General features: G+C 40.3%; 1 protein-coding gene across 6 annotated transcripts in view; it reads right to left on the bottom strand.

Moving 5' to 3' along the window:
• camta1a (calmodulin binding transcription activator 1a) overlaps positions 1-27,736 on the bottom strand; it is a 492,714-nt gene that overhangs the window by 42,965 nt on the left and 422,013 nt on the right. For 5 of the 6 annotated variants that reach the window (XM_047362441.1, XM_047362449.1, XM_047362482.1 and 2 more), the window contains 4 exons: positions 16,405-16,558; positions 8,027-8,167; positions 1,374-3,667; positions 561-687 (listed from right to left, as the gene is read on the bottom strand). In XM_047362441.1, the coding sequence (XP_047218397.1) occupies positions 561-687; positions 1,374-3,667; positions 8,027-8,167; positions 16,405-16,558 (2,716 nt within the window). The remainder of the gene's footprint in view (positions 1-560; positions 688-1,373; positions 3,668-8,026; positions 8,168-16,404; positions 16,559-27,736) is intronic. The other variant, XM_047362464.1, reaches the window with a different exon arrangement.

The following is a 27,736-nucleotide window of genomic DNA, read 5'->3' as shown; positions in this document are numbered from 1 at the left end:
ATGAATATTCAAAGTGTCACAAATTCTTAAAATCTTTATCTAAATGAGCAAATAAAAATAAACTAACATGGATGCTTCAGTCCATAAAGCACATGTGGCAGATTTAATCATGCAGGCTTAATTTTATTGGATTTAGCGGGCAGGATTAAATGTAAAATAAAAAAAAACTAAACATTAAAACACAAATCTTCTAAACAGAGATTATCATTAATAAAAGTGTCACCCAAGATGTACAATGTACAACAGTTAAACTGTTTTATTTTTTATAAAGTAAACAGTGCGGCAGTAATGGTTCAGTCAAGTCTTTTGCATCAATTTGTCTGTTTTAAAGAGCAAGAAACACTAACAAATTAGAGCTCAAGTTACCAAACTGCATTAGGAAGGGGCTCCTTCGCTTAAACCACAAAAAACCCAAATAAAAATTAATCTAAAAATTTTTTTTACTAAAAACTGACACAAAATTTAGCTTTATTGATAATATAAAAACAAAATATGTTATAGCAGAAATTGTAATGCTAGGAAATGTTATTATGACAATATGCAAGTTTCTTGTTTGCTACCTGGGCAGTAGCAACGCAGTACCCCTGGCTGGATGAGAGAGGCTGGAACTGAGATCTGGTCAAACAAGCAGCTGTAATTTGAGCTGGCCTCTTGCCATGGACCAGTGATCAGCACCTTCACTCCACCCTGAAAACATAACCATTGATTAAAAAGGGCTCACAATACTTTTGCTAAACTAAATAAATATACTTAGTTTAACCTCCTAACTACAGTACAAAGATGTTGAAACTGATGTAGGTGGCTAACAACCTAATTTACTTAATCTCTGCTGCCATCATGTGGAAATCCAATGATGTTTTGTCCAAAAACACCACCAGCACTTACTTAAGGTGCTTTGGTGCCCTCCAATGGCTAAATAGTGGCATTACACAGGTAACATAGTACCTTAAAATCATACTGACAAATTAAGCCCAAATTAAGACCACCATATAATGTTATTCTGAATATATTATAACTTATACACCTCTCAGTGATTAGTAAATTTGTTGCACATTTATTTAATGCAATAGGTAAAGTTACTCCAGACAAGTAAAATATTGGAATGTTTTGAATCCCTGATTTATTAATCAGACCATCCTATCACAGCAGCAATGAAATGTTTCTTTTCTTCAACTTTTGTTTGAATAATATATACTTAGTAGCAACTTACAGAGCTACTGTCACCATTAACTCTATGTACTCTGACTTTCTTCCATATAAAAAACTTTCCATATACTTCCCCTCAAATCTTCTTGATCTTTTTCACATCCAAGTAAGAAACAAGTAAACAAACAAAACAAAGAGAATGAGAAGCAAATAGTCCTATTACTCACCTCAGGGAAGGACCACTCTGGGGAGTAGTCAGTGACCATGAAGAGGCGGCCTGTGGCTTGTAACATCCCCAAAGCCCCCTGGGCAACAGCTGCAGAAACGACCTCTGCAACATTCATGTAGGACAATGATCCAGCTTCTCCGGTGTTGCCTCCTGCTCCTGCACCTCCGCTTAGAGACTGCGGGCTGCAGCAAGGTTGAAGGCAGAGCTCTGAGGGGCTGTAGCCCGAGCCCCTGGCTACTCCATCCTCCTGCCCCTGCTGGGGTGGCCCACTGGCTGTGTTCTGATTTTCAGCATTGTGAGATGTGACTAGCTGGTGAGCATACAGGGCACCTCCAGCAGACATGGCAGTTCCACTGCCATCTACTGAGATGAAGTCATTGATGAGGTCAGAGAATTGGTTACCAAAAGAGATGTCAAAGTGGTCCAGACTGATCTCTATGCCAGTCCCACCCGCTCCTCCATTACTAGCTGCTCCACTCATACCTTGATGGGCTCCAATTGCATTGTAGAGTCCTTGCACCATACTTGTGCCTTGGAGGAGAGGTTGTAGCTGCTGGGTGCGGTTACTCCCATCACTGTTTCCATTATGCATTGTTACTCCTTCACCTGTAGCTCGTACCCCACCGTTACTACCATCTGAAGCCTGTTGCAGATAGTGCTCTGATCTCCCTCCTTCTCTGTTTCCTGCTCCACATGCCTGAATGTGATCCCCTGGCTTGAGGAGGTTCTCACCTCCATTCTCCGTAGATCCAGTCTGAGCTGAATTCACATTACCGGGTTGCTCTAGTCCAACAACCTCTTCATGTTCTGTCCCCAGCCCAGGAAATGGCCCCTGGTAGTGAAGCAGCTGGAGGGAACCTGCCTGTCCGGACCCCTCTGTGGGTGAACCTCCGTTACAATTTGCCCTGTGCTGCATCTGGCTCTGGTGGTGATGATGAATGTGGCCATTGCTACCAGGGGAGTCCGTTTTTACCACTTGCAGTCCCATATAAGCTCCAGAGTCAAGGGAGTTGTGCTCCATCAGATGTGATTTCTGGCCCATGCTTGACCTACCCTGCTGTGTCTGGCTGGTTTGAGAAGCATCTTGAAGGAAGAAGCTGGGCGAACGATTCTGGTGTTGCATATGTGGACTAGGAATGGCCTGACCATAGCTCACTGTGGTAGCACTGGAAGTATATTCTTGCTTGGCATCAATGGCACTAAAATCCATCTGCTCCAAAGTGGTGCTGGGACTAAGCCCCCCTCCTGAAGGAAGCAGCGAGCCTGTTGGGGTCAGACTAAGGCTGCCTTGACCTGATCCAGCACCAGATGACACACCACCACCACAGTTTACTACACCCCCGACCTGGTAACCACTTTCTTTCATCTGCTGCTCAAATGATGTGTCTTCTGTCTTGATATTCTTCACGAGAACTGAGCTGAAGGGGTAGTTATTGTTTGACATGTTGGGGGAGCGCTGGAGACTCCCATTGTTGCTACTACTGCCACTGGAGGAAGAAGATGTTGAGGATGAGTTGCCTTCTGTCTTCAGAGCACTGCCGCCGTAGGTCTGGCCCTGTTTGGGGTTGTTCAAGAAGCAGTCAGGATCAAAGTTCATATCAGTCTCTGGAAGCTTGATGGATCCAGTATCGAGACTACTGGTTAGCACCAGTTCTTCAGACACACCCGCTGTAGACAACATAGACAGACTGTCTCCTGCCGTGGTAGTCCCAGGTTCCCCTACTCCTCCTCCTCCGGGAAAGGCAAATTTGTGTCGATCAGCGGTCATGGACAGCACCAAGCCCTGTGAAGTAGCATCTGCACCCAAAAGGTGAGCACTGGGACCCCCAGTTGGAGACATGCTATAGACGGGTTCTCCGGTGACCTCAGACATGAAGACACTCTGGGACAGGCCAGACATGACGGAGGGAACATGGGCCATCCCTGTCACCACAGGGCTGTCGGCTATATCTGGATCGCTGTTGAGGCCGCTGCTGATGGACACTGGGGAGTTCTGTGTGGTGTCAGGGACTTCCACCTGGTTGGTGGACGACACTTCTGTGCTGTTTTGGTGCAGGAGGACAGGCTTGTGGACTTTACCATTGCGTTTCTCCCTGGAACTGCCCCCTCCCCCTCCCCCCCCAGAGCTTTTTCCTCCACTGTGGGCACTGTGTTCGGTCTTCCCTTCGGACACATCATTGTTTTGTACCTCAGAATGTGCACTGCTGTATCCCCCAGAACGAGGATCCACTTTAGGGGAGATGATACGGTGTTTGGCGCTGTTGCATTTGTGGTGTACACTGCTCCCTGCACCTATATGAAGGAACAAAAGAGCAAACAGGGTTGCAGATTTGATTGGATAAATGAAGCTGAACAAAGTAGACAAAAAATATATTCTTTTAAAATTCTGATTACACAAAACCATTTGATAAGACAGTTATATAAGCAAAACAAAGATGAAGGGATTTTAGAATTCATTCTCTTTGAAGATGACACAACTAGACTTCTTGTAAGCATGTCAGATTTGAATTGTAGAGAAAGCTTTGCATGATCTGCCTTCTGAGGAAAACAAAACTAATATTTCAGTCATATTCAACTAAAACTAAAACCAAATTATATCAAATAGATTATTACAGACCTAAAAAACAAACTGCTTCAATATGTTTGAAAAGTTCAATAAAGCCATCAAGTTAAAATGAAGCTATCATCTTCCTGCCTGTGTTTGGGTCCTATTAGACTATAAAACAAACAGAACACTTGAAAAGCAGGGGAGCTGCTTTAATAATATAAAAATTGAGACAAAAATGTAGACATTTAAAGATATGTGCAGTATTTTGCTTTTAAAATGAGCAAAGACAAATGGGAAATGTTAAGCTTGATAGTGATGGCATATATACTATTTTATAGAGACTTGTTAGGTTTAGTCTGTGATATATCTGATTAAATAAAAAGCTATCAAAAAGTTGATTTATTTCAAGAACCCAGTTAAAAGAGTTGCACTATATATATATATATATATATATATACCTTAATGCTTTTTCGGTTCATTTTGAGTTACAGCTAATGAAAGTCTGCTGATTTGACAGTCACAAGCCACAAAAGTCCATTGATAAAGGAGCAGCATACTGACAGTGTTGCATCAAAGTGTATTAATTAAAAGTATAGTGGGAAGAAGGTGTTTAAAGAGGTACAAAGGAAACATGGATGACCACAGCGTAGAGAGGATTGTAAAGTGGATATTCAAGAGTTTGGGGGCGATTCTTATGGTCGGCTTACAACTGAAGCCAGTGCTTCAAGAGCCACCACACATAGATGTATCCAGAACATGGGCTGGCATCCTCTCATTCCTTGTGTTAAATCACTCTACAGTAAGAGAGGCCAGAATAATCTTACTCGGGCTAAAGAAGAAAATGACTTGACATTTGCTCAGGTCCAAAGCTCTCTTTTCAGATGCATGAAAATTTCAGAATCTTAATCAGAATTGGCCACGTTTGTGCGCACATACAAGGCATTTGATTTCAGTTTACACCACTCATATCATTTAACAACATAAGTCTAAACAATAACCACAATATTGTTATTCTGCATTTCATTTGAAAATTAAGGAAGTCAGAATATGGCAAAGTGTGGAAAGGGACAAGTTGCTTATGATTCAGTGTGAAGTTTCAACGGCCAGTGATAATTTGGAGATCCATGCCATCTGCTGATGTTGGTTCACTGTGTTTTCTCAAGTCCAAGGTCAGTGCAGCCATCTACCAGGAAAATTTAGAGCCCTACTTGCTTCCCTCTGCTGACAATAGAGATACTGATTTCATTATCCAACAGAACCTGCTTTAATCACCATTACCACTTTGCTTGACTGGCCAGCAAACTGGCCAGACCTAAGCCCTACAGAGAATCTATGTAGTATTGTCATGAGGATGATAGAGGCACCAGAACCAACAATGCCGATAAGCTGAAGGCCGCACATGGACATATTCTCTTGTGGTTCCAAACAGGTGTTTTTTGAGCTTTCCTCAACTTTCCCAGTCTTTTGTTGCCCCTGTCCCAGATCTTTTGGAATGTGTTTAAAGCATCAATTTCAAAATAAGTGAATATTTGTTAAAAAAAACAAGAACATTGATCCGTCTGAACGTTAAGTATCTTGTCTTTGTAGTGTATTCGATTGCATATAGGTTGAACAGGAATTTCAAATCATTGTATTCTGTTTTATTTACATTTTAAACAACGTCCCAACTTCATTGGAATGAAGGTTGTACCTTCCAGTATGCCCATGTTTCTGTAATCAAAATCTCTTTGTTTGTACTAAATATTTAAATTCTAAGTGTAAATGTTGGGTTTTCATTAGCTGTCACCAATAAACATAATTAAGAGAAATAAAAACAATAATAAAATTACTAGAATAATAATGTGCTTGTAATAATGTAATAGTACAGGTTTACATTTTTTAATTGAAAAACTGAATAAATTACCTTTTTGTTGATATTCTAATTTATTAAGATGCTCCATTAACTGTAAATAGATTAAAATACTTTAGATACAGATAGCAAAAAAGTATTTTATGTACAGTAACTATACACACATTTACAGAATATGGTAATGTGGTGAAATTTAAAAAATAAAATCCCGCAATATAAATGGTCATCTTTTTATGTTGTGGAAGCAAACTTTACACACAGAAAAACAAACTTTCTTATTAAAAAATGTAAAATCCATGATGCAAAGTGATTGGTCGTGGCAGATGGCCGCTCACACGGAACCTGGTTCTGCTGGAGGTTTCTTCCTGTTAAAAGGGAGTTTTTCCTTTCCACTGTCGCTACATGCATGCTCAGTATGAGGGATTGTTGCAAAGTCAACACCAGTGACTGTCCACTGTCTCTACATGCTCATCCGGGAGGAGGGAATGCTACAAGTCTCTGACTTGATGCAATCTGCTGGGTTTCCTTAGATAGAAAAACGTTTTATCCAATTTGAATAAATAACTGAATCTGACTGCACTGTTCAATGGTTAGGATTAATTGGAATGTATGTACCTGACTTTTGTGAAGTGCCTTGAGACAACATGTGTTGTGAATTGGTGCTATATAAATAAACTGAATTGAAACTGAATTGATTTATGAATGATTGATTTTTTAACTTCAATTTTTGAAATAATTTTGTGTCACATGATATGTTGCCAAACTTTCGGGTGGGATCTCTGGAGGTTTTTAACTTATGTTGGCTATAAGTTAATATAGGTTGCCAAGCCATCAGCAGGAGCAACCGACTGAACTTTAGAAAGCACAGTTGACCACAATTTACTGATAAGCTGATCAGGATGCACATGGAGCAGAAACAATACGGAGAAGAAGGTGAAGAAAGTTTAATCTCCTAAACTTTTATTGATTTTTATGCAGAACCTGAAACCAATAGCTAATTAAGTTGATAAGCTGTAGAGAAGACTGGATATACGGGCAACAAAATGTTTTCCCATGACATGATAGCAGGAACATGCACACATGTACTGTACCTACAGTACACTGAATAACAAAAATAAAACAGCATCAATCAATCCATTTATTTGCCTATTTATGCAATTATCCAGCTAAGATTTTAAGTGAATTCAGATGGCGTAGATTGTTCGTGGGCATTTTACCTTTAAGTTATTTATGTTGCAAATTACTCAAATTTTAAGGCTTTCTTTCTTTTTTGTGTATTTTAAACAACTATATTACTTTTGATAAGTTATTGATCAATTTATTTTTGAATTATACATTGGCAGAGACAAAATGTGTTTCATAGCACTTTTTTCATGTAACCTATACTAAATGCATACGACAATAAACTTAAAAGCTGAATAAAAAATCATATTTTACACATTTAGAAGGCGACTGTGGCTCAGTCGGAAGAGTAGTCGTCTTGCAATCCGAAGGTTGAGGGTTTGATTCCAGTTTCCTCCAGCCATATGTCAATGTGCCCCTGGGCAAGGCACTTAACCTCAAGTTGCCTACTGATCTGTGTATCGGTGTATGAATGTGTGAGCGTTAGTGAGTGCGATTGGGTGAATGTGGCTCTAGTGTAAAGCACTTTGAGCGGTCTGTATGACTGGAAAAGCGCTATATAAGTTCAGTCCATTTACCATTAGATTCTTACAGTATTAATTTTTTTTTATTAACTTATAACTTATTTTATCTTTTATCCTTTAAGACAACTGTTAACTAATTGGATTGGACACAATTTGATTGGAATTGTTTGTCTTGTTAGGTGCTTTAAGAAGACTTTGGTTTTAAATTGGACTATAAAAATAATTTGAATCAAATTGAATACCAAGGAAATGGGCCAAGCTGTCCAGTATCTTGCAGACCTGGTGATGCGACAGGTTACAGGACAGGCCTTTAAACATTCCAAAGAATTTGACCAAATATCTCATCTAATTCTCCTCTGTATTTGTGGTAGTAAAAAAAAAATTCAAATAGCATAGTGCTATCTTAAGTTAGTGAGATAAAAGATTGCCTGTCCAAATAACTACCATAAGATTTAAACCATCTGGGCCATTACAGAAATGATCTTAACATGGATACCGCTACACAAAAATATTGAGGGGACACAACACCTAGTTGTGAAAAACTTCAGTCACGTTACCTAATCTATCTCACAGAATCCTGCTCACAAACCCCACCCGCTAGCCCTTACCCAGGGTACCCGTGCAGAGGCAGTTGTGAGTCCGGGGAGGTGGCTTAGTTTGGTGGCTGTCCAGAATCTGTTGCACTAGCTGCTCCACTGAGAAGCCAGAGCTGCTGTTCCCATTGCTGCAAGTCCACTTGATGCCATGAACTGCCGGGAGAGAGGAGGAGACAGAGATGTCAGCCAGCCCAACAGACCACCAGCCACGCCAGCCTTCCACCCCCACCCACTGCCACTATCTGTCTGCCCGTAGTCCACATCCTTCAGACAGGACACCTCTCTAAAAGAACGCAATTGCAATAGCAAAGCAGAGAAATTCAAATTTCTAATTTTCCCCAAGGGGAGAAATCCACTTATGATGCTTAGGTAAAATTAACGTAACCGTATTAAAGATGCATTACATCTTACCCTATAAAAACGTTATGATTATGTTGTTTTGCGCAATTTTATCTTGCTAACTTTCCGTTATCACTGTGAGGAGCCTCACAGTTCTGATAAGAAGATTATATATACTCACAAATGAATGCTCTTAAGATTTTGCCAATAAGGACAAATTTGAACGCTTCTTTTTTTCAGTGTGAAGCAGAACAACTTTATTATTAGATGATGAATTTCAAAAGCAAGAATTTGGCACACAAGTTTGAGCTCATTGTGAATTTTCTCTAATCTGCACAGGGTCAGAATTATACATACAGGGTCAAATATTTACACACACATCCACCAATATTTGGATTAATGTACCTTAGAGAGTCACCACAACCACATACTTCCTCTTTGAACTGTCAACAAGCTTTTGTCATTATTCTGACTGGATATTTGACTGCTATTCCTGGTAGAATATATTTGAATTGGCTGGTTTCATGGTACAGACCTGTAAGCATAATCCACAAATTTTCAGTAGGATTGAGGTTAATAGCCTGCTTTATGCATTGCAAAACTAGTTTTATTTGAATATTTGTCTTGCTTGAATAGCCTGCTTTGCATTTCTATCTACTGAGTATATGTTAGCTAAGAAAGAAGTCCCTGCTCCAAACCTGACACCTCCAAGCATGATATAATTAATGTTTAGAGAGATCAAAGTAAGGCTTTAAAACATTAGACCCACAACCACCAACATTCAAGCAAGGTGGTGGTTGTATCATTTTGCCTGGTTGTTTTGCTGCTGGTGGAATAGGTGCAATGCAATAAGTGGAATTAAAAAAGTGAAGGATTATCTCAAAAACGACTACTCCTCAATAAGTAAACTTGGGAACATCAGGGTGCTCCAAAAGGACAAAGATCCCAAACAACTTTTGAAATTAATAAAGCATCCCGAATGCCCCTGATCTCAAACCTATGTTGAGGTATGGTTAAAAGTTCACTTTGGGCCAGGAAAGCAATCAATATAAATTAAATCTACAAGTTTTTTCTGCCAAGTAGAGTGGTAAAGTATTCAGCTGAAAGCCAGGAGCTTGTAAAAGGACATTACTTTTACCATGATGTAAATGTTTCATTTTATTATTGTTTTTCCTTATACATGTACAATAATTTACTTACTCTCTGGAGATTAAAGTGCAATCTACTGAGTAGCCTCAAGTATTCAAACATAATAACTAAACCAGAAAATACTCTAATCACTATTACGTACACCTTGCTAGTTGCAGGTTGGATCCCCGAATTTAAATCTAGTTGTACAAAAAATTGTATTACTTGTTTTTGCTGTCAACCACATGTTGAATTAATTAGAGATTATTAATTTAAACATTGCACCAACAACTAGTGTATATTCAGGCATGATGCTAACTAGTGACACTAGGTGCTGAAGGAATAAAACCAAATTTACATTCTCAATATGTTGAGTGTTTTATTAATGATGCTACTGGTCAAACAAGACTTAGAAGTTCAGTCAAAATATATATTAACAAATTACTTTTTCATCACCACAGTATTTGAAATCTAGCTGATGGGTGGAAAATCCCCTTATGACATTGTCCCAGTGGTGGCTTTTCCCTTCTTTGTAATAAAAAAACAGTGTTACAAATGGAACAGCATTAGAACTGCATCTACAGCGTATGCTTTTGAACAACTATTGCTTTTTCATCATTAGAATGTAAAACAAAAACGAAATACCCACAAAATTACTTTGCTGCACTGTCCCATGAGCTGCTATCCCCTTTTTTGCTATAAGAAATCAGTGTTACACATTAAACGTCAACGTTTGTTTTTGAGCGATCATTGAAGTGCTTAAAACATAGCTAAATACTGAAAAATTATTCGTGTACAGTCCCAGGAGCTTTTATTCCCTGTTTCACAATACAAAATATAGTATTAAGGTGTGTAATTAGGAAATTAATTATTCTTTTAAAATGTTTTATTTATAATTTTTTCATGATCTAATGTAATAATTTGACTTAATATTGCATAATAGAAATAAATGCTTAGAATTTACAATTTCTACAATTGTATCGAAATTGTACACATTAGATAATACCAATAATTATTCATTTCCATTCCTTAATTGCCTAGTGTCATTAAAAAGCTTCAAACCCAAAATTAAAAATAGCTTTTAGATTTTTGGTCATGTGTTGTCTATTCTGATATATCATCTGTAGAAGACATTAGTACCCTTACATATATTTTTGTTATGCACAATCTAGTTTAGATTCAGAAACACTACTAAGTTTATCAGCCAGATTCAATGTGGTCTGCCCAGTGTGCATTTGCGCTTACACAAACCAGGTGTAGTTCACACCTTGACCATTAGACGGTAGCAAAGCACTTCTAATAATATCCTTAGTATGAGAGGCATGTTTATCAACCAAAATTTGGAGCATATGTACACCACCTTGGATGTTTTCAGACCGGAACAGTTACGAAGCTAATTTGCGTAATTTGCGATAACTGGTATAGTCCTCTGCTGCTGTTGCCCGTCTGCTTCTAGCTTCTTTATCTTCTATTGTTCAGAGAAAGTATCCTATTTGGCAACAATTAAAACAAGTGTTTTTTGGAGGAGTCAAGTGAGGCTTTCAAATGTTAGAACACTGTATAAACTGTCAAGCATGATGTTAATATTATCATGGTTGTGAGACTGTTCCAATGCCAGTGGTACTGGGAGGTTACACAAAGGGAATGGCATATTAAGGAAGGAGGACTACCTTCAAATTCTTATATTTGACCTCAAATCAACAGCTAGATGTTTGAAACATGTAAGTTGCTGGGTGTTCAATTAGGACAAAGAAACTAGCAAAACTAGCTTTGAAATGGACATTGAAGGCAATCATTTAGCATTTTGTATGGCCTTCCAAGGCATAGATTGCAACCATCCACCAAAAACTAGTGGACTATACTTAAAAGACCAGTCTCTGGATAGAAAACAATTACAAATGAAATCTTCCAATTCTGCCAAGAAGGTTGCTGATGGTTAAAAAAAGTGCATGTTCTTATTGTAACTTTCCAAGGGAGATTTGAGTAAATGTTAATTGGAATGTATGTATATATTTTGGTGTATATAAATAATTACAACTATGTTCGATTAGATTCAAATAGATCCACATTATATTCTCTGTTATGGATCAAATTCTTGTTTTTATTCATCAAACCTGTTTGCTGAGTTATCATTTTAAACCAAAAAAACCTGTTCAAATAAATAACATATATGGCATTCATGCCCATTTTGTCAAATCCCAATGGAGCTGTATGTTACACTGCTTAGTTGTGATTTCTTTCTTTCCATTCCCTTGTCTCAGTGTTCGATGCTCTATCCTGCATGTGGGTGCTGACAAAACCGATGAAAACTTAACCTCAACCTCGATCTGTGACTTTGTTCTTAAAACGTGTGGAGAAAAATAACCAAGCCGCTACTGCTGCACAAAGGGAGAAAGGATGACTTTCTCCAGGAAGTCCCCCTACCTCCCATAGTCACACCTCAGTGGCACCTGCTAATACCTTCTATTGCTCCACTTGTCAAGCAGACATGATTTCTGATGGGACAGATAGTGCTTTTTAGTGGCCATAAAAGCCTGGTAGGAGACACCACTGAGCGCTACAGTGCTCAGGCTCTCAACCAGAGAAAAAGGTAATATTTCAGAGCAGAAGCATATTTAGACTATCAGACAAAATCAAGCAAGCTTTAATTTAAGTCCTCTACACTTCAGCAACTCTTTTGGTTAAATATGAAAGAGAAAAATATATAAGGGGAGAGAGAGGTTTACAGCAATGAGACAAAAAATAGCTGAGAATTTGCTGTTTGCATTGAGATAAAAGGACAAGGGAATCGGGTAAAAGGATGGGTCTACTGTGGATTACAGATAAAAATCCTTAAATTAAAGTGTAAAAAGCTGAGAAAAACATGACTGAAAACTGAGGTGTGGATCGAACTTGGAAGCTTTAAGATCTGCTGGCAGGTTACAAGATGTCACCAGCAGATGTCAGTAAAGTTTCTGTGATCAAGCGAAGATACACTCCCCTGACAACTATGTGGTATGTTATAAAAAAGATTTTGAAGTGAGAGTCATTTAGGCTTTATTCCACAGTGAGTGATGTGAAATAATGCTAGCAAGCAAACATAAAAGAAAAGTATAATCTAATATCAATTTAATTACTGCAGAAATAATTGTTTGTGTCTGGAGATTTGACTAAACAGCGAGGCTTCACTCACCATTAACCTTCTGACAGATGAAATGCAAATTGCACAAATGAGTCGATTCTAAAATCACTAATAAAGACATAATGAGGATACCAGAATAACCAGAATGCCTCTGTACGTTCTCAGTGAAGTCAGTGAGCATGCTGCAGGACAGAGAAGTATCCTTTCTGCTAATCTGACTCTGACAGCCTCACAGCAAGAACGAGAACGGAACACAAGAAACTCCATCCACCAAATGGGGCCATGCCTTTGTCTTAACAATCTTCTCTTCTCTCATTCCTAATCGCTTATGCCAGATTGCCACAGTTCTCCTCATCTAGATGAGTGTCACCCCTGAAGGCTCCGGGTGGCTGATGTACAGTTACCCCTGTTTCTGCCTGTCTGCTCTTCTCACTGAGTGTTTTATTCCAAAGCAGACATGACAGGAGCAGCGCCACTAGGTCTAATCCTAGGCAGAAACAGCAGAGTAACCAAGGAACAAACAAGTCTGATGACCACTCTGATGACTGCATGCTGTCATAAAAATGGCAGCACCTCATCATGCAGAACTTTGGGAACAACATGGGACAGTGGAATAAAATAGTTTCCACAGAAGCCACCTTTGTCCATCTTTCCTCTTTGGCCCAAATCATCTACCCTGAAGACAATTCTTATGCCTGTCTATGTTTGTTAGAGCTGCTGTCAATAAGGCTGGGGGTCAGAGCTGTGGAGTGTGGGTTGTTTGTTTCAATAGATGTAAAAAGTGAATCAAGCTGGCTGTTTTGGAACTGTAGCCTGATTCAGTTGTGATGTCACGCTCATAAACTCCACCCTGCATCCTTCTCATCAAACACCACGACATGTTATGATTGACAAGGCCTGACTAGGCCTTAACAGAGCCTATATTTGAACTTCAGGGTAAGAGCATCTTTAAAACTGTTCATAAAGTAAAAGCCTTGACAAAAATAATTGTTTTTATTTAGGTCAGAAAGATCATTTTTAACTGGTAAATGAAATCCCTGTTTTTTCTTTTTTCCTTGAGCTACTTTGTGTGGTAATGTATCGTGACAAAAAACAAAAGTCAAGAGAAAAATAAATTGTTAATAGTGAAGTAGAAGAAAGATGATACATAGATTTCAAAATGTCATTACTTTGTAAAACCCCCTTTACCTGCAATTACAGCTGCAAATTGTTTGGGACATGTCTCTATCAGCTTAGTGATACAGACATATCCCACAGACTAAAATATTTGTCCATTCATCTCAGTCAGATTAGATGGGGAGCATTTGTGCTCTTCTGACCCAGCCTGTCATATCTTTGTTGGTTTGCAGTTGTGCCATACTTTTTGCATTTTCAGATGACAGATTGAACAGTTAAAGCTTAGGATTTTGTTTTATAATGTAACCTGGCTTTCATCTTTTCAGCAACTCCTTCCCTGACCTGTCCAGTGTGTTTCTTGGTCCTCATAATGCAGATTATATTTTCTAACAAAACTATGATGCATTCCCAGAAAAGCTGTAGTTATACTAAGGTTATATTACACACAGATAGACTGCTTTTACCAGATAGATGACTTCAGAAGGCTCTTGGTTGCACTAGATTTTTATGTACGGGTGTCTAAGTAAGGGGGGCTTAAATACAAATGCACAGCACACATTTTTCAGATTTTAATAAAAAAAAATAAACCTGACTTCCTCTTACTTCACATTTATGCAGTACTTCTTAATGGTCTTTATCATAAAATCCGAATCAGTTACATTAAATATGGTTGGTGTAACGTTGTAAAATTTAAGTTAAAGGGCTATAAATACAGGGTACTATAGCCAAAGATCAGTTTCTCAACACTGGAAGTTTTATGACAATGTTTGAATTTTGTATAGATTTGTCAAAAGTCTAATGGTTTTGGAAAATTCTGACCAAAAAGGGGCATTTTTCCCTTTAAATGTATTCATTCAGCCTTTTGGGATTGTAGATAACTATTCTAAAATCAAAATAATTGAAGAACAAACATGAAATCTAAAATCTAGAAAGATTAAGGTCACTCTGGTAAAAAGTATTTGGCTTTAGGGAAAGATCCAAGAGGGTGGCATGGTGGCACAGCTAGTAGCACTGTTGCCTTGCAAGGTTCTCAATTCGACTCCCGGCTGGGGGTCTTTCTGCGTGGAGTTTGCATGTTCTCCCTGGGCATGCGTGGGTTCTCTCTAGGTACTCTGGCTTCCTCCCACAGTCCAAAAACATGACTGTTAGGTTAATTGGTCTCTATAAATTGCTCTTAGGTGTGAATGGGTGTGTGCATGTCCTGTGTGTCTCTGTGTTGCCCTGCGATGGACTGGCGACCTGTCTAGGGTGTACCCCACCTCTCACCACTGGAGATAGGCACCAGCTCCCCTGCGACCCTCTATAGAAGAAGCAGGTATAGAAAATGGATGGATGGATGGAGAGATCCAAGGTTAAATTTGATGCAAAGTAAGTGTATCCTCTATTTGGCTGAGTGTCGCTATCTCAAACAACCACTAGATGGCGACGTTTCTCCATGAATAAGGTGATGTTGGCATGCACTGTGCTCCAGGGGGAAGGGGGAAAGGAAACATAGGAGAAGAAGAAAGACAGACAGCAAAAACAGAAAGAAAGCAGGAGAGGGAATTCTTGCTCTTTATGTTGCCCCCCTCATGTTGCCTGGCAGCTAGAAGGCATCTCACTCTCACACTCTTTGTCCCAACAACTGCTAAAGTTAATGACTTTACGCATTATTGCAAATGGAGCTTGATTTCTACATTAAGCCACAGATGTAATGAATATAGTGGATCTTTGTTGCTCTGACGCTGTCCTGAGGTAAGACTTTATGTGGGAACGTCTTAAAACTAATGCAGTGTTGAGGTTGACAATATAGCAGAGATGTCGCTGATGATGGCTTGGACTGCCTACTCAGTATGCAGCCGGCATGTGAGTGCACTTATAAAGCTGCTGACACCTTCCTCTTCACCTGGCCACATCACCAATAATTGGCCATCGGAATATCAGTCACAGCTCTGCTGGCCCCTGACAGACACACCAGAATCACAGTGTGGTTGTTAAAAGATATCTTACGGGGATTCTGAAAGTTTTTTAATGCCTTTATATCCCCATTTGGATATGATCATTATCATCAGACAAAAGCCCTTGCTTTTTCCAAAACATTACCTTAGTCTTTGCCCAGATGTATAGTAATAAAAACATACAGTGCATCTTGCTAATCTTTGGTAAAGCTAATAACAAAGGGAAACAATCCATTCAGAAAGGAAAAAGAGAAAAAGCCTGGGAAGGGGTGGCATGGGATTTCTGGTGAGTCTAATATTCTTGCTCACATGCACTAACATGAATCAATAACCAGCTTGTTGCCCCTACTCTGCCTTGACTGCCTGTCTTGTCCAGACTAAGGGGAGCTGCTGTCTCAGTCTGGCCAGACTGTTGCCAGAGGTCAAGGGAAAGAACTGAACTACGACCTAGAAGCAGCCGACAGCTCCGGGAACTGGATAGTGCAATATAGCATTCTAGGAATACCGGCTAAAGATGCTTGCTACAGTTCGATGATACTGCTTACTGTAGTTGCAATTATAAGCTCAAAAGGTTGGGCATTAAATCCTCTAAAAAAGCCAGAACCAGAACCACAACACCTGAATAATATATTTCAATGAAGACTGTTCTGAGGCTATTTTTTTTCTTAAAGTCTAATAGTAATTGCTTAATTTTTATAGTGCATTAATTGGTTAAAACAAGTTCTGGATGCAATCTTTCAAATACTAACACATGGGCTTTAGCTGTCCAATCAGCTCCTCTTTGGTCCATTTGGCCCATTCTTTCTTATCAGTATTGATGGAACACAGGATCGGTCCGCATGGTTTCCCACAATCCTCAATGGCTGGAACATTCAAATAGTGGACAAGCACAATGTCAGGGTTCTGTAGGGAAAACAGAAGAAAGTGGAGAGCAGGTTAGACAAGATTATCAAATAGTCTGTATTGTTTCTTAACAGATACATGATTAAAGACAACATAGTATGTCCCTTTACAAAATGGTTAGGGGTAACAATAACCCTATAGCAGCACATTCAGTACAAATTTCAGTGCTTTTATGTGGGAAAAGCAAGCTGGGTTATGTGAGGTAAATGTGGCTGAGCTTAAGACACCCCAATGATAAACCAACAGCAGAACCCAAGAGCAAGAAGAGGAAATGCTCAACCTCTAAAACCAAGCAGCAGAACCAATCAGAGATCAGAAATGGACTATAATCTCATTCATTATGACTGTCTGTATATCTGCATCTCAAAATGCAAGAGTGATTGGATGTGTGTACCAGTGGGTGAGATCATGTGCGTGTGCACATGTATTTGCATGTGTGTTAATTACAATGTGTGCCAGCATAACACACTTATGGCATTTTGTCAAATCCTCCTACATAGTGTGACGATGCCCTCAATTAACTCTGGCGGTATTTACCAAGTCAACACTCAACAATTTACTGCATGCAAATGATCACTGGGTTACCACGGCAAAATTTTCTAAATCGACAGCTTATGAATAATAGGCAGTGTTTAAAGGAACGTTATGCAGGTGTGAGTAACATCAATTCACTTTGATTGCCCAACACTTACACAAGCTATGTCCCTTTTTCAGTTTTTATCACACTTTACTTCCACTCACCCAAATAGTTTAAGACACATATAAGCCAAAATACATGCAATGTCTTGCCAAAGTATTCCTGCCCTATGAATCTTTTTCCATTTTATTATGTTGTAACCACAAAAAACATAATGTTATATTATAGACTGCTTCTCCACTTCAAGAGGAGCCAGTTGAGGTGGCTCGGGCATCTGGTTAGGATGCCTCCTGGACGCCTCCCTGGTGAGGTGTTCTGGGCACGTCCCACCGGGAGGAGGCCCAGAGGAAGACGTAGGACTCGCTGGAGAGACTATGTTTCCCGGCTGGCCTGGGAACGCCTTGGGATTCCCCCAGATGAGCTGGCCCAAGTGGCTGGGGAGAGGAAAGTCTGGGTCTCTCTACTTAGGCTGCTGCCCCTGCAACCCGACCCCGGATAAGCAGAAAACAATGGATGGATGGATGGATGGATTGAGCATAGCTGTAAAGTGGAAGTAAAATGATTGATCTTTTCATTTAAAAGGAAATTTCAAAAAAACGCGGAATGAATTGGTATTCAGCCCCTTGGAGTAAAAGTACTTTGTAGTATCACATTTCATTGCAGTTACAGTTGTCATGAAGTATGTCTCTACCAATTTTGCACATCTAGAGACTCAAGTATTTGTTCATTCTTCTTTGCAATCTAGTGCAAGCGTATTCAGATTTGATAGAGCCCTCAGAGTCTGTGGACAGTAAATTTTCCAGCCTTGACACAGTTTCTCAAATGTGCATTTAGGCCTAATACATTAATACGGTTTCAATTAAACTATTCCATTGTAGCTCTAGCTGTATGCCTAAGTTGGTGTTCCTGCTACATGGGGATCAGCACTATTGTAAACTGTGGGCATGGTGAGTTCAGGTTTCAGGGCAGTGTTAGCATTTTGCATCTAGGCCAAAAAGTTTAAAAGAACACCTTCTTCCACATGTTTGCTGTGCCCCCCATGACTGTTGTGTCAACAGATTCTCCCACCTGATATAAGGACCTTTGCAGCTCCTCTAGAGGTACCATGATCCTTGTGGCTGGTTCTTTGATTAATGCTCTCCTTGCTTGTCATGTCTTGTCGGTTTGCAGTTGGGCTATATTTTGTCTAACATGTCTGCCGTGTTCTGCCTGGTATGTTCTGTGGTCTTTATAATGTTCACTTCTGTTCTCTAGCAAACTTTTGAGGCCTTCACAGAACAGCTGTGTTTATTGTGTGATGAAATCACACAGGCTAAAGACAGCTGGGTTTTCTATTGGGGTATCTGAGTAAATGGGGCGGAATACAAATGCGTGCCATACTTTTAAAATTTGCATTTGTAGAAAAAGAAAGATACTTCTCATTTTCCTTGCAATCCTTTATTATGAACTATTTTGTTTTGATCAGTAATTTTGCCAAAACAGTGTTGAAACAGTTTATTTTGTGGAAAAAAGAGACTAAAGGAAATTCCTTTATTTTCTCTAAGTCAGCACAAAAAAACACACCCTCATGTGTGAGTAGATGAACCAACATAGACTTTGAACGAGAAAAATGTTGTGACAATGTGTGTGTGTTTAGGTGTGTGTGTGTGTGTTGAGGCTTCATCAGTACTAAGTGGCAAATAAATCACGATCCTGCAACTATAGGTCTGTGCTCCCTCTCAGTATGAACCATTAATCTGAGAAACAACCCCCTTACCTTCCGCTTCTCCGTTATATCAGACAGGGGTGTGGCTGTTACACTCAGATACAAAAATACTTCAATAAAAACATTTTAAAAATACAAGCAACTGCCGCCTCTCTGTGATGTATCTGGGCCGCTGAAGCTCAGTGGTTTGAAAAGCAAGCTCAGGCAGACAGATGACCTTTCCTACAACTTCTCACCGTGAGCTGGAGCTGGACATATCAGTGCTTTATGTCACTGCTTTCCGTGTCCCCTGTCAACAGTCTGGACACTAGGTGATGAATGATGCCCTGATTGGCTGGTGATATCACAGACAATGTGTGGTACCCCCAGGTAGCAGGGCCAGCTGTGTCAATAGCCAAGAGATGCCCCTTAATTTTTACTTGGATTGAGAATGTAGACCGCTTTGTTTAATTATGAGTGGTTGTAAATGTGTAGGTGCAGGTGTGGGTTAATATGTACACACGGACACAAGGAACGTGTATAAGAATGTGAAAAAACACAAGCACGAAAGTACAAAAACAGATTGAAAAGAAAAAACTCATTAGCATAGCGTATAGACACATATACACTCACTGGACACACACAGGTTGGTTGGAAACAATCATTCACATGGTTACACACAATTTACTCCATTCAACATCCACTCACCCAACTGTTTTCTACATTTTCAAAGGGAACAACACTAGTATGAATGCACACTTGCAAAGCTCACCACAAAGGAACTGACCATGTGGTATCCCTATTTTGCATTTCTGTGTTTCACTTTTTAGAATCTTCTTTTGTTTGGAAGCCAATGAGGGAGCATGAGGTGCATGACGTCGGCAACTTTTTACTCTCCCTCACAGCTCTTGTTTTACTTCTTTCTCTCCACTTACTTTACAGCATATTTAACAGTTCTTTCCCAGCTCAGGTGCACTTCCACTCGGAGACGAAAACAACACAATGAAAATGTAAAGCACCACATAAATCTATCACGGTGGTAATTTAATTTAATTTCCTGCTGGCTGCTTTCTTTTTCCACAGTGTAATACCAGGAGTTGGTTGTTCAAGAGCACAGGGAAAAGGCTGAGGGGAACTTTTTGCCTGGATAGTCTTTTTCCAGAGAAAATGAGATCTCATTAACTTATTGATTAAATGTGTAATGTAGTCTTTTGGTTGTTTTTTTTTTTTCTCTCTCATTTCCCATGTGGATTTCAGGGCAGCTTTTCAGCCTTGCTTCTGCATTGCTGTGGAGAAGTGTGCAACAATTGCAGGTATTTGTAATGTGCAAAGATTATAAGCACATTTTTCAGCAAGAGGTTATGCATCCAAGAAATTTAGATTTTCAATTAACATACAAAGCTAGCATAGAGACCATTGTCCACTGACTACCAATGACTTTAAAGGCAAAACATTGACACAATTCAGAGCTACAAGACCTAAAAACTGACACATAAATTAGTCCTTGTAGTCACGCCTCTCTGAAATGGTTATGCAGTTTAACATAAATTTGCTGACATGTTGTCTAAAACAAGAGTTAAATTAAATTAATAAAACATTTTTGACAAAATGGGCCTTTCAAATGGGAATAAGTCAAATGAATGTGTGGCTGCCTATGTGCAAAACAGAAAGGTGACAGAATGATCACCCTTACTATCCCGAAAAATCCTGATAAAGACAAAAACAGGGTGAACTTTATGAAAATAAACAGGTGAAAAGAAAACACTAGTCCAGACAGGATTATGAAGCAAATCATATCTTGGCTTAAAGGGAAGGAACAACTCAAAGCTGTGAGATAAGGGCAGAACAAGGTTTTAGGCCACAGCAATGACAGCACTATAGGAGCCAGTAGCCAGAGCAGTGTTGTTTTTGAGCATTAAGTTTTAAAAGGAATAAAATGTTTCGTTTTACTGAGTTTTGTTTTCTTTTTAATGTATTCTCTAAATTGTTTGCCGATGTCTGCAAATCAAGTTATTCATTAAATCAGTAAGAGCACTACCAAAATTCTCTGTTTATTTGTGATAATTAATTGAAACAGTAGTTTGTTTTTTCTGTGTCTGAGCCAAGTGAATGAAAAATGATTTATATCAATATTTTAACTTGCCTTCCATCAGTACTATTAACCTGAAGTGGTTTTATGAAAAAACAAGTAAAAAGAAATCTACAGGGGTTGGACAATGAAACTGAAACACCTGTCATTTTATTGTGGGAGGTTTCATGGCTAAATTGGACCAGCCTGGTAGCCAGTCTTCATTGATTGCACATTGCACCAGTAAGAGCAGAGTGTGAAGGTTCAATTAGCAGGGTAAGAGCACAGTTTTGCTCAAAATATTGAAATGCACACAACATTATGGGTGACATACCAGAGTTCAAAAGAGGACAAATTGTTGGTGCACGTCTTGCTGGCGCATCTGTGACCACGACAGCAAGTCTTTGTGATGTATCAAGAGCCACGGTATCCAGGGTAATGTCAGCATACCACCAAGAAGGATGAACCACATCCCACAGGATTAACTGTGGATGCAAGAGGAAGCTGTCTGAAAGGGATGTTTGGGTGCTAACCCAGATTGTATCCAAAAAACATAAAACCACGGCTGCCCAAATTACGGCAGAATTATATGTGCACCTCAACTCTCCTGTTTCCACCAGAACTGTCTGTCGGGAGCTCCACAAGGAGCGCAAATCTTGGGCTGTGGACAATGTGAAACATGTATTGTTCTCTGATGAGTCCACCTTTACTGTTTTCCCCACATCCGGGAGAGTTACGGTGTGGAGAAGCCCCAAAGAAGCGTACCACCCAGACTGTTGCATGCCCAGAGTGAAGCATGGGGGTAGATCAGTGATGGTTTGGGCTGCCATATAATGGCATTCCCTTGGCCCAATACTTGTGCTAGATGGGCGCATCACTGCCAAGGACTACCGAACCATTATTGAGGACCATGTGCATCCAATGGTTCAAACATTGTATCCTGAAGGCGGTGCCGTGTATCAGGATGACAATGCACCAATACACACAGCAAGACTGGTGAAAGATTGGTTTGATGAACCTGAACCTGAAAGTGAACTTGAACATCTCCCATGGCCTGCACAGTCAGCAGATCTAAATATTATTGAGCCACTTTGGGGTGTTTTGGAGGAGCGAGTCAGGAAACGTTTTCCTCCACCAGTATCACGTAGTGACCTGGTCACTATCCTGCAAGAAGAATGGCTTATAATCCCTCTGACCACTGTGCATGACTTGTATATGTCATTCCCAAGATGAATTGACGCTGTATTGACCGCAAAAGGAGGCCCTACACCATACTAATAAATTATTGTGGTCTAAAACCAGGTGTTTCAGTTTCATTGTCCAACCCCTGTAGGTGTAACTGACCTTACAAATTGCGAATGGCATGAAAATGTGGGGTTTGACAGCAACATCACTCTAGTTCTGGTAAACCTCCGATTAGTAATAGACAGAATAATTATATGGAGAAATGTAAGACTTACACAATCACTGCATGGCTAACTAACATAAAGTAAGCTATTATGGTTATGCAGATGTTGGGCAAGTCATGAGAGAACTGAAGCAGTAGTTGCATCTGTTTGAATGTTGGTTTTTAAAATATGGTTATTCATTACTGGTGAATTACAGGGAGTCCAGGCTTGCCAGGGTGCTTTTAAATCCCTGGGTAGGGTGCCTGCCTGTTGGGTGTCCAAGCTGCTGCCTCTCAGACAACATTTCTGCTATCCTCCTCCTACTCAGTTCGGTGTTCTGTACATAACAACATCACTCCTCTGCCACTGCGTACCTGCCTTGTCCTGGACATATTTGAGTTCTGGACATTCATTGTGAGTTACATCCCCCCCCAAGACAAAAAAAAAATAAAATACGTCCCTTTAAACTTACATCATGTCTAGCCACACACTAGTATTGTGCCTAAATTTCAACATCATTGATTTGGTAGAAAATTATTAATTTAGGTAAAGTTTAAAAATGTAATTTCATCATAGATTTTTTGACAGAATTACTTTAAGAATGCCTGTATTTCCTCAAAGCAAATTTGCATTACATTAAGATCACATGCTAGCTTTACAATGCATGATAACTTAATCACTTAATTCATATAAATTAAAGCCTGAATATATCATGTATGCTTGTGCGTGGCCAAAATCTCAATGTGGCTGTGTTGTGTTTATGTTTACTGCACCTCCCTCGAACAGATGGATAGATGTTGCGCTAATTACTAGCAGAGTCTTGGGGAGTCAGCCACGGGGGCGGAAGGCCTGCTGAGTGGGTTATGGTGCGCTTTCCTGCCCCTCCTTTTCACCAAATCTTGCTCTCATACACCAGCAAACAAATACATGCATGCATGTTTAAGAAAACTCACATTCTGAGTTTGCTGACATTTTTGGAGTCAAAAACATAATGCACAATACCCATATGAAAAAAGGTTGGTGGGTCAATTCTTGTACACACATTCAAAAACACACACATGCATGCAGATATGCAAGACATCGCCATCGCAACTAGAGATAAAGGTGCTGTTGTAGCCTGGCAACAGGTTTCTCTGGCATGCATACACAGGCAGCCAGAGCTCCAACAATCTCTCAATGACTGTCTACCTTGTCCTGGAGTCAAAAACCCTGTTCCACTCCCAAAAAACAAGGAGGGAAAAGAGGAAAAGAACCACTAATGGAGCAAAAGACAACGGCAGGTTTAATGTTGGCGTAGACATATACAGTGACCTTCTCCTTTCTGCTCTCTATGTCATAGAGGTGAAGAGAAGTACCTAACTAAGAACTGTTTAAAGTGTTGTACATATATTGGTAGAAATGGCAATGAGTGGTCAAGTTGTGTCTCCCATGGCTCATTAAGACCCTGTGACCCTGCCACTCTCTACATGAGGTAGCAGCTACCCCATGTAGCTGCTACCTCAAAAGCTCACAATAGCTCATTAAGAAGAGAAAAGGCAAAGAAGAAAGACAGAATTTTAGATAGAGATCTGAGAAATACACAGAGGCAGAGACAGAAAGAAGACTGAGGGTAACAGCTCTAATATTGTCATTCAGGCGGCTCCATGATTGTACTCTACCGTAGAAGGCCTCGCTTTCACAACTTGTGCACAGGAGAGATAAGAACACCATTAACATGAAAGGATCTTAATTGAGAGGGGATGCTTCATGGAACGCAGATGAACCAGGGAGTGCAGGGGAAACCTTGTTCCACTGCGATAATACAATCCACAACAAAGAGTGGGGGCTTCAAAAGGCCCATCAGCGTACAGAGCAGACACGGGCCCAAGTTTGGGGAAAGCCTGAATTTTCCCACCTCCATCCGGAGGCAGGAAATTCAAAAACAAGAAAAAGAGGAAAGAAACTAAGCTATGATGGCTATGATGACATCCATTTCAATGAAAAAATATATATAAAAGCAGGAGGAGTATATTGTTTCACTACAAACATTCTGCATTCACTGAAGAGGAGGAATATATCTTGGCTTGTGTTTTGTTTATGAAGGTATATCTGCTTTTGTATTTCTGCCTGCCTACGTAAAATTATAAATAGCAGATGAATGAGTGTCAAGAGAGATATCTGTATGTTAGCTGGTGTAAGTTCATCAGTATGCATGCAGAATGAGTGAAATGAGCTGTGAGTCTGAGGGCATTGGCTGCATATTCATGATGTTTATGTGCGTAATGCATATTAGAATTTGTGGAGCGTATCTTAACATATGTCTACGCAGTTTTATGTGTGTATGAAACACCTGGGAATCAGATCATTCCATTCTTGGTCTGCCGAATTCTGCAGATTCAAGATGCGATTAAAGTCCTGTGCACTTGGCTGTGCGGGGGCAGTTGCCCTGGCAGTGGCACAGTGATGGATAGCGTGGTGTGCCAGTCATTAGGCTGCCTCCTGGCCTCTGGCACTGAGATTGCACTCTTAAACACTGCCCTCCCCCGCCTGTCCCCAAACACCCCTGCTCATTTCAAGGTCAACTGCACTTGTGGTGCTGTAGGTTCACCTCCACAAGTCACAAGACTTCTTCTTTTTTGTAGGGAACGTTTATTGCTCTGTGCCCAAGGGAGTGTTTTTGAGTGTGGGGGTGGCTGGCTGGCGCATTGCCTCGTGCCAACACACAGTAACAGAGTCATCCAGCACACATGCACAGACGCTTGCGTGAGAAGTGTGGTAAACAAAACTGCATGTCAAACCTTCCAAAAAAGGCAACAAACAGCCTGAAGTTCCTGTTGAGGAGGCAGAGCAAACCCCTGTTTGAACCCATTTCTCTCAGGGTCGCCTGTGACAGCCTCTTTGTTGAAATGTTCCCAGTTTAAAATACAGACACCCTAATTGAAATGTGGAGCCCATATGTTAAAGCTTATTGCAGTAGTTTTCCCTCTGCTGCACTCAGCTCTGCACCACCACCAACAACAAGACAGCTAAGCTACTGCAATGCCTGGGGTTAAAAGAAGGCCAGCGGTAAGGGATTAGTCACTGCATTATTTTTAAGGTATCAGCCACTTTTTTTTAGTTATCTCTTGCTAGTAACATGTCGGACCCCTTTTTCCTTCAACTGATCCTGAACTGGTTTCTTGTGGAACATCCTCATCAAGGTGTCAGAAATATTCCTCATAAATCTTTGGGTTATTTTGACATGATAAATTCACATAGTTTTATCTCCTATTCAGCCACATCCCAAAGGTGCTCTAATGGATTGACAACTGAGGACTTGTGTATGGTAAACTTACAGTATCCCGGTAGAAGTAACCATCAGAAGCTGGGTACACTGTGGTTTGATGGGATGAGCAAGGTAAGAAACAATACTCAGGTAGCTGTGGTGTTTAAACAATGCTAAGATGGTAGTAATGGGACCAAAGTGTATCAAGAAAATATACCTCATACCATTATTCCACTACCACCAGCCTGAACAGTTGACATAAAGCAGGATGGATCCATGCTTTCATGTTATTTACTCCAACTTCTGAATCTAACATCTGTCCAGGCCACTGCCTTCAATATGTAGCTTCAGTTCTCAGTTGTTAGCTGACAGGAGTACCACTCTGAGTGATGGCTCATTTGCTATTTTTGTTAACAAGCAATTAGACAGGTGTAGCTAATAATGTGCATAGTGAGTATAAAAAATGCATGGAGTATCTATCAGTCTGGTGTTAAGATATTATTACAGAAGTGTTTTAGGGTTTAATACTATAACATCTATGAATGGCGTGGCAGGACATGGGACAAAGCAGAGATTATAATTCAGGGAGTATTTATGCTCCACCTCTTTTCTTTCACTATCTCATGTACTGGGTGGGAGACAAGCAAGGCATTGCTTGGAACTTTTGAGGAACAGGAAGAGGCCAACATGTTTGAATGTGTTTCATTGAAAGCCAGGGGCTGAGGCCTGTGATGTTTAATTCAGCAGCACATAATCACTCCGATGGAGCTGAGAGTGGGGCTTTAAATAACTCAGCTTAGAGGGACAGAACTGTTTCACTCTGTGTGGGGTAATGCAAGGCAGTGAATGCATGTTTGTGTGCAATTGCAATGTGTAATTGTGCTTTTACATGAGTGCCTTTTGCAATTCTTGCGTGTTTGTGAGAACACAAGCAAGAAGGTTCCGCTATTTTTGTGTTCTTCCAAGAGTTAACCTATGTTATTTGGAAGCACACCAAAGTAAAAGGTGTGTGTTTGTTGCTGTGCCAAGCATCTCAGTGTATTACAATAAATGTGCAAAAGGCCAGTACTCGCAGCCTTGAATATGGAGGAGCTATCTGGATGCCAAGGGGCCAGGCAGTAAGTCAGGCTGTAAGGTGGGCAGTGAGACATTGGAGGCCCTTTAGTTGCCACAACTCAACTCACAGTTTACAGCGTACTTATTCATCCTAGGGCCTTTACAGACCTCACTGGCTTCTCTATTAGTTGCGGTGGTCCCAAGTGAGAGGCCAGGAAGTCCAGGGGCAAACAAAGAAAAGGCCATCACGAGCCCATCCAGCTGCCATAATGGCCTTAACACAGCCCATGGCACTGATCCTAATATTCAGTGACTGAACAGGTGATACTGACTCACACAGGAGTAAACAAAGGTAAAGCAAGTCACGAATTCAACCGTACCGTCTGTCTTCATGCCTCCTTTGTTTTGTTTCAAAATAACCTCTCAACCTCTGGCTTTCCTGGAGTCTTTTTTCAGTTGCTAGCCCTCCCATTTCATCTCTTCCTCTTAGGGCACAGTGCAATTCATTTAGCAGAGGAAACAGAAAATGCCGTCTCTCCCTTTTTTCTCTCTCTCTCTACTTCTCTCTTTCAGCTCTCCCTCTTTTGCTCTCGCTCTCTTTCATATCAGCGCTGAGTCTGATTTGTTTGTGTGTGTTGTCGGTCTCCCCTGTGCCAGTCGACAAGGCACGCTATTTATGTGCCTCTGCCCATGTCTGTGAGCAAATCAGGACTTCACAGGAACTGCCCAGGGAGTGAGATGTGGTGGTGCATTTCTAAACAGGGAGTCACGGGGAGGACTGAAGTGTGTCCAGTTATGAGATAGGCCACGTTGCCCACTATCTGCTTCTACATTACCTCACTGAACAACAATAGATAACACCGCTTGTTGGCATTAACAGCGAAGGCTGAGGCTGTAACTGAAAACTCACCTGGTCACTTATGAAACATAAATACAGAAATATGCAGATATCTGTACTCACAAAAATGCTTAAGAAAGCTGGAACACAATGGTTGAGTAATGGTACAAATGTGAACACATTTTTAAAGATGTGCTAAAAGAATTAGAATAAATTCATGTTTTATTGCAGCAATATAATCTAACACTCAAAAACGTTTGAAA

The sequence above is a fragment of the Girardinichthys multiradiatus genome, chromosome 1 (genome assembly GCF_021462225.1).
Source record: "Girardinichthys multiradiatus isolate DD_20200921_A chromosome 1, DD_fGirMul_XY1, whole genome shotgun sequence".
NCBI classification, from domain to species: Eukaryota; Metazoa; Chordata; class Actinopteri; order Cyprinodontiformes; family Goodeidae; genus Girardinichthys; species Girardinichthys multiradiatus.
The sequence above is the reverse complement of the archived record's forward strand: the minus strand, read 5'-3'. Positions and strand labels throughout refer to the sequence as shown.